This window comes from Elgaria multicarinata, chromosome 2 (genome assembly GCF_023053635.1).
Source record: "Elgaria multicarinata webbii isolate HBS135686 ecotype San Diego chromosome 2, rElgMul1.1.pri, whole genome shotgun sequence".
Lineage (NCBI taxonomy): Eukaryota > Metazoa > Chordata > Lepidosauria > Squamata > Anguidae > Elgaria > Elgaria multicarinata.
This window is the reverse complement of record NC_086172.1, coordinates 40,399,020-40,407,119: the sequence shown is the minus strand read 5'-3', so window position 1 is coordinate 40,407,119 and position 8,100 is coordinate 40,399,020. Positions and strand designations below refer to the sequence as shown.

Genomic DNA, 8,100 nt, shown 5'->3' with positions numbered 1-8,100 from the left:
TCTTCTTCTCCTTCTTCTTCTCCTTCTCCTTCTCCTTCTCCTTCTCCTTCTCCTTCTCCTTCTCCTTCTTCCTAGTAACCACTTCCTAATTACCGACTGGTTTACACGTCTTGGAAGCAAATAAGAATTGGGTTAAAAGAGGAGTGAACTGTGTGACCTTTGTCAGTTTCACTCACTGGCCTGTTCAGTTGATTAGGAGCGATAGGTAGTAAGTTAAGTGAGCGATCAAGACTAATGAACGTGAACTTGCGTTTGTTGCCAGCCCTTGCTGCTGTCGTTATTGGCACCGCTTTGTCATTCTTCACTCCGTTCTAAGAAACTGCCAAGTGTTATTAGCAAGACTACAAACCACTAAGAAAAGAGCAGCTATTACCCGGGAGGCAGGGTTTTTTTGTGGGGTTTTTTCTTTTCTTTATTTTTTTCTTTCTTACTTACTTTCTCACCCCCCCTTTTTTTCTGTTTTGTTTTTGTTTTCGTGTTTTGCTACTGTTTCATCCCCACCAAGGGACTGAGAAGGCAGGACTGCAATTTTGTTTGGTTCCACAGCACCATCTGTACGGATTCTATTTGGACCCGAAATCGAACCGAAGGTTCATTTCCTAACCCTCTCGCGCGCATGTTAGCCTGCCTGCTCGGATTTGCAATGCCTCTTTTCGCGTTTGAGGCAGAGGAATCGTATCTGTACCTTCGCAGTGGTTTTAAAGATTTTTTAAAGGATGTGGCTGCCTGTGTAGATGTTAAGAAATAGCGTATTTTTACACACACACCACATACACTTGGCCATATTCGGGAATTCTTTCTTTCCATTTTATGCCCAACTGTTAAGTACCTAAAGTGAAAAAAAAGTATATACACTGGGGCAATGAAAATATACCAAAAGTCTTCTTCGAATCTAGGCACTTCTCTTCATCTCCGAATTTCAGTACCTTGGAGTATCTCTTCTTCCAAGTATGTCTCAGTGATGCCAGGGAAACTCACCACCTACGAAGTGGTCTTAAGAAGTGATGAACTCCAGGTGATGAACTTAAGGTGATGAACTCCGGTTCCAGTCCAGACTGAACTTACTCCATGATTTAGTTCACTGAACTTACTCCAGGATTGAACTCGTGAGGAAGCAACACATTGCACAGCTACAGTTTGAAGCAATCAATGGGACCAGAGGCCAGATCCTATGAATATTGACTGGGGAACAAGTCTCATGGGAGATTATAGCCTTTCTTTCTGAGGAAATACAGTTTAGAAGATCGAAGTGTAATACATTTTCCTTTTTAAACCAAGTCCTGTCTCGCTTATTGCAGCTGAAACAGCAACTCTCTCTCTCTCTCTCTCTCTCTCTCTCTCTCTCTCTCTCTTTTTTTTCTCTGAAATGTGGCACAGATTTATAGTTATACTATCCCTAAAGAGCATCAAAGTCTATGTGCCAATATGAAGATTTGCCACATGCTAGAATATTCATCGGTCTGTAAACTAGGGCTGAACAAAGTGTCCGGCTCGTTAGAGGGACCTTAAATGGAAAACCGAAGAAAGTTATTTGGTGAGAGGGCGGTTATGTGAATCTCGGCTATGGTAGCCAATACTTAGGTCAATCTTCTATTATATGGGTCTGCATGAATTATTATAGTATCGTTGCATAGAGAGTCGGGTGAATGGAGATGAGGATACATTTTCTCACGCATGTACAATTGTTCACATTCTTAGCCTATGCTCTAGCCCTAAGGACCGTGACTTGAAAGAAATTTGTGAAATCATAAAGCATTAGCAACAATAAATTTAAATCACGGGGTCTTACTTCTGTGTAAACTGGGTTAGGATTGGAGTATAAATGGGGGCAAATCATAGAATGGACAACTTAAATGCGGGGAAGGCAGGCTTCAGGCACTCTGGAAAGCCACCCGGAATTGTTTCAGTCCATATAGGAGCAAGCTCGGTAAGAAAAAACTAGGACGACTAGAAACTAGTTCTTTCTGTGGCCGGATGAGAAGCCACCTGGAATAGCAGGAGTATAACAAAACGTCCAGAGGAAGCTCAAAGAATCCTACAGGGTTCTCTTTCCCGTCTCAGTTTCCTTCCGCCTCTTATCAATATAGGCTGTCTTCGTTTCCCCACTTTTGGGGGGGTTATGTGTGTGTGTGGGGAAAAGGTTTTCCTGCCTTGCCGCTTTCAGTCTGAGTTCTTCTGAGGTCGTGCGCAGGGCTGAAAGGTTAATCGTGTGTGTGTGTGTGTGTGTGTGTGTGTGTGTGTGTGTGTGTGTGTGTGAGAGAGAGAGAGAGAGAGAGAGAGAGAGAGAGAGAGAGAGAGAGAGAGAGAGAGAGAGAGAGAGAGAGAGAGAGAGAGAGGAGAGAGAGAGAGAGAGAGAGAGAGGAGAGAGAGAGAGAGAGAGAGAAAGAGCATATACGTTTCAGAACTGCAATGTTGGGGTCGGCTTCTTTCATTTCTCCCTGCAATCTGGTTGGAAATGTTTGTCAGTCCCTCTATCTGAGGTTGTCAGAGAGGGACGGCGTTCGGACGTATAAATTTATATCTTCCTATTTCCTCCCCCCTCCTCCCTCTCTCTCTTTCTTGTAATTAACGGTGGGGACAAACTTGTGCATCTCTATCGGAACAGTCTGTTAGAGCTACTTAAGAAATGGAGAGGGGGGAGGGAAGCAAAACTGGCAAGAGTCTCTCTCTCTCTCTCTCTCTCTCTCTGGCTCAGTTTCCCGGTGGCCGGGTCAGGGTCACGTGGGCCGCGGCGGCCAATGCGGGCCCCGGCTGGGCTCCCTGCGAAGCCAGGCGCCTCTCCCACCCCCCACCCCCACCCCGCTCCCTCCCCGCCACCCCCCTCCCAACGTGGCCTTGGTTTTTATAAACCATCCCGAGCGTTCGGAGAGGGAGGCCGCCGCTCAGCCCGCCGCCCCTCCAGTCTGCACGCCATGAGCGCCTGTGGGCCGCCGCTGGGCCAAGCCGGGGAGGCGGCGGCGAGGCGGCAGCAGCGGCAGCGGCAGCAGCAGCAGCAGCAGCAGCAGCGCCACCGCCGCCAGGGCTGTTTGGCGCGGGAAGCATGAGCCGAGCAGCGGGCGGCTGGGAGATGGAGGCGCTGCGGGGAGACGCCGGAGGAGGCGGCGGCGGCGGCGGCGGCGGGCAGTGCCGGAATTTCCTGTCCCCTCCGGTCTTCGGGGCGGCGCCGTCGGGTCGCCCCGCGGGCTCGTCCGCCTCGGGCTTCTCCTACGAGCGCTCGGGCTCCTCGGCGGCAGGGGGGGCTCGCTCTTCGTCGTCGTCGTCCGAGGCGGCCCCCTCCAAGGACTGCTCCAGCGGCGGAGGCGGCCCCCCGACGGCGCCCCCCCTCGGCCACTGCGGCCGCCGCCCGCGGCCGCCCGCGCTGGGCTACCACCCCGGGCTACCACCCCCTTCGGCAACGGCTACTACAGCTGTCGCATGGCGCACGGCGTGGGGCTTGCAGCAGAACGCGGCACTCAAGGCCTCCCCTCACGCCGCCTTCCCCGTGGAGAAGTACATGGACGTGGGCCAGCCTGGCCAGCACCAGCGTGCCCTCGGGCAGCGACGTCTCCTCGCGGGCCAAGGAGGTCTCCTTCTACCAGGGCTACGCCGCCGGCCCTTACCAGCACGTGCCCCGCCGGCTACCTGGACGTGGTGTCCACCTTCGGCTCGGCGGCGGCGGCGGCGGCGGGCGAGCCCCGGCACGAAACCTACATCTCCATGGAGGGCTACCAATCGTGGACGCTGGCCAATGGCTGGAACAGCCAGGTGTACTGCGCCAAAGACCAGGCCCAGGGCTCCCACTTTTGGAAGTCGTCCTTCCCAGGTACGCAACCGGCCAGGTGGTGATCGCCACAGGAAAGAGAGGAGGAGGAGGAGGAGGAGGAGGAGAAGGTCAACTGGACAGGAAGCGAACATCTGGGCGAAGGAGCTGCCCACCTAAGCCACAAGGAGGGGAGGGGGACAGGAGGGGAGGGGAGTTCCTCCAAGTGCTTAGATCCATACATCGCAGATCTGCCAGGACCCGGAGAACGGGCTGCCATGTTTTGCAGTGCTTTGGAATAAGACCTGCAGACCCTGAAATGCTCAAGGGGTGTGTGTCTGGGGGGGGGGGAAGTCCCCCCCTAGATTGCACCTTGAACGCACCTTGAATGCTCCCTGTCACATCTGTGCTCTTAGTCCTCAGCACTCTCGTCCTGCAGCCCTTCACTCCGCCCCACTTACTTGTAAAAGAACAGTCTTCTTTCAAGCGAGAGTGTTTAATGTTCCCGCTTGGACTCCAGCCCTGAAGCAGTGCTAAGTTCTACTGAACTCAGTGCGTCTTCGTTCCTAGCAAGTGTGCTTGACCATCGGCTGTTAGAGGCTCCATCGAGTTCCATGGGACTTAATTCTACGTAACCTACGCAATTTGGGGGAGGGAGAGAAATCCACCCACCCACCCCAAACTAGGCTGCATTCCTCAAACACCAGCGCCCCGATTCTAGCCCTCAAGTCCTGCAAAGGCGTCCAGTCAGCATTGCTTTGATATGAGCTTCCCAGAAAGGTCCTAGACTCCTTTACTCGCGAGTAAGTTCCACTCAAACACAGGCACAGTATTTCTGAGCAGAGTTGGCCAGGACCTCAGCTCCGCAGCCAGATCCTATTTCCTCTGGAGTTGTTTGAAGGAGGCGGCGGCTTACTCCCAAGAAAATATCCCAACCACGACCACGGCTGCCTTCTTTCCTTTCAACTCACGTCTGTTGCAAGCAATTGGAAGAACGTAAACTTCAGAGGAAAGGAGCTGAGGATCAGGTTGCCTGCTTTAATGAAGGGAGGCCTCTCCGGGGCTTGTTGTGATCGTTTTATTTTTATTTGCTGTTGCAAACTGGCCCCCGAGCGTTCGCGCCACCCCAGAGGGCAGCGTGTCCCCTCGCTCCTATCCCAAACCACATGAAAATCACCCTAGGCGGACTCCCATAGAGGTGACTAAAAGTGTAGCTCAGAAGATGCAGCATCTGCATTCATTTCATTCATTTACACTGCAAGCCTATGCGCGTCTACTCAGAAGTAAGCCCCATTGAATTCAATGGGACTTACTCCCAGGTAAGTGTATATAGGATTGCAACCTTTCTTTCAAACAATATGCAAAGGAGACGGCATTGTTATTATTGTGGTTATTATGATTATTGTTTTACCGTTTGTTTGTTTTTGTTTTTAAAACCACCCAAAGAGCTTTACCTATTGGGCGGTATAGAAATATAATAAATAAATAAATACATAGCCCCGAACTGATGCTGCTTATTTCAAGAGGCCATTCGCTAAGGTTGAAAAAGACCCTTGTCCTCCAATGTTAATTTGCCACCTCCTGTCTTTTGCTGTAGGGGAAGTTGCACTAACCAGCCGGACATGTGCGTCTACCGGCGTGGGAGAAAAAAGCGAGTGCCTTACACCAAACTGCAGCTGAAGGAACTGGAGAGTGAATATGCCCTTAACAAATTCATAAACAAGGACAAGCGGAGAAGGATATCTGCAGCCACTAACCTCTCTGAGAGACAAGTCACGATTTGGTTTCAGAACCGCAGAGTCAAAGACAAGAAAATAGTCTCCAAGCTGAAGGACAATGTCTCCTGATCTGGCCCATATCCGTTGGGTTATTCATGGCAAGCAATCCACTATGGGCTCGAAAGACTTTTGGAAAGACTTGAAATATATTTAATATTTTTCCCCTCGCTTTTTTTTTTTTAGTAAGGGGCGAAAATTTGTGAAGCGCTTCTAGCAAAGGTTCCCCCATTTCTTCCCGGATTTAATGGAATGCTGCAGGTTTTAACTTCCTTTCTTCTTTTTTAAAAGAATTTCCTCTTTCCTTGTATTTTTGTAGGTTCTGTTTTCCCCACACCAGGCCTATATACTGTGGAGTTGTTAGTAGTCATGAACTTCTTAAAACTATAAACTATACTAAGAATAAAGGTGCTAAAATGGGCTGAGGATTTTACACAAACACACACACACACACACATTCCTATCAACAAACTGCTGCATTTGATAAAGGATCCGAAGACAATAATTTTGTACAATGTCATGATGACATCATTGCCCAGGTAAATGAAGTTGAGGTTTGCAACTGACCTCTTTACTCAGAAAGTTTTGCTGTAAAGTGAAATACTTTAAAAATGACTTCACTTCTCCAGCACCCTCCTCCAAACCTGATTCCACTTAGATTCATTTTGAGCTAGTGGTTCCAGTTTTGGAGGCCTGCCCTTTTCCATTTAAACAAAGTCACTTACAGGGCAATCCCATATATGTCTATTCAGAAGTAAATCCTGCTGCGTTCACTAGGGCTCATTCCCAGGTAAGTATAGGATTGCCACAGGACTCTTCTACAGATTTATTTGGGAGTAAATCCCATTGAACTGAATGAGACATACTTCTGTGTAGACATACACAGGATTGCACTATTAGAAGCAAGCTCTGTTGCAATACAACTTACCCCTAGGTAAACCTATTTGGAGTTGGCGGTTTTCTGCTTATAAGTAATTTCAATTTTATTTCATTTTAATTTCATTATTAATGAGATTTCAGATTGGAATTGGGCTGCCTGCATTCCTCCTTTTGCTGATTCTAATAATCTCCTGTTTCATGCACAGTTTAGGAGAATCATTTCTCTGCAGTAGATATTTAAAGGGACAATGTGGCCAAAAGTTAACTCTGTGTTGCCCGAATCCTATGTATGTTTATTGACAAATAGATTCTGCTGAGTAAGGTGTGACTTACCCCCAATAGGTGTGCACTGGATTGGAGTTAGGAGCGTGCAGGTCTCTATATAGGAATGGATGGGGGAAAGGGTTTACAAGGGCTTCAATGTTGGCTGGATCGTTGCTCCAGGTTTTTGTTTTTGTAGTGAGAGGGGAGGATTTTGTTTGTTTGTTTGTTGGCTGTTTTACCCCACACACTAGACAACATTAGCTTCACACTTTGGTGCATTCACAAGCTCTTTTTCATTACTGCTGTGGTGAGAGCTGGGGCACCTCACGCTAAGCGAACCAGCAACCTGGTAAGAAGAACCACAGCGGCCTGGAGAGTTGAAGGGGTTTAAAGCCAACTGTGCCTATATGTTTAGTTGTATAAAGCTGTGTATAAATCGATGTGTATTTTTATATAAGTATTGGACGCCCTGTTAATTCCTTTGTCTCCACCACGATCACAGATGCCTTCATTAACCCTTCCTGGTACTGGGGGTGTGGTAGAGGTGGTGGTGGTGGGACAGAAGACACTTCTGCCCCAAGGTGTGAACATGGTTGATAGCTTTTGTTACTAAATGAAACGGGTGTTAGCGAAAGAAGCAATAAATGCCTAAAAAAGAAAAAGAAAAGTCCTACTTTAATTAGTCCCAAGAGTTTGGTGTTTTATTTCCACTTCCTTCTAGAATTTTAGTGTACATGTTATTGAGCAAGAGGTGAAACATCCTTGGGCCATTGAAGACAACGGCAACAGATCTATTCCAGGTAGGTATCAACCTGGCTTTGATTCAACAAAACATCCTCTGGCATTATAAAGTCTAAACACAGTAGTTCTATGTAGGGTAGAGCCATTGAAATAAATGGGACTTAAATTAATAACAGCCCCATTGAAATGAATGGGCCATAAATTAGTCATGACTGACTTAAATCCCATTCTTTCAATGTGTTGGACTAACATTGGATCCTACCTTAAAGCTGCAATTCTATATCCACTTTCTGGGAGCAATCCCTATTGAACTCAATGGAAGTTACTTCTGAATAAACATGTATACGACTGTGATATAAGGCTACAATCCTATGCACATTTACCTGTGTGTAAGGCCCATTTACTTCAATGGGGTTTACTTCTGCATAGACGTGTATACAATCTTATACATGTTTATTTGAAAAGAATGTCCCACTGTGTTCCCAAGTAAGCCTAACACCTTTATAATGGCATGTTGGAGGGTGCGGAGAGAGCCCTCCCTTAGTGAGAAGCAAACTGTCTTTTGTGAAATTCAATTTGAATCATAACTAGTTCTTTTGCTCGCACCTTCTCTGGCCATTGCTTCAAAGGGGAAAGTTGCATGCAGCATTTTGTCCTGATTCTCAGATGCATAAAAACTCCCTTGGCGCTTTTGCACATTAT

The 8,100-nt window shown here is 47.9% G+C and overlaps 1 protein-coding gene across 1 annotated transcript; it reads left to right on the top strand.

Annotated features, from left to right (window-relative positions):
- Positions 1-3,027: 3,027 nt before the first annotated feature.
- HOXD13 (homeobox D13) lies at positions 3,028-5,692 on the top strand. The gene is given in 6 exon segments (XM_063116352.1): positions 3,028-3,385; positions 3,388-3,429; positions 3,431-3,502; positions 3,504-3,614; positions 3,616-3,821; positions 5,343-5,692. Coding segments are annotated over 6 exon segments (1,020 nt in total). The 5' UTR covers positions 3,028-3,040; the 3' UTR covers positions 5,587-5,692.
- Positions 5,693-8,100: the final 2,408 nt, after the last annotated feature.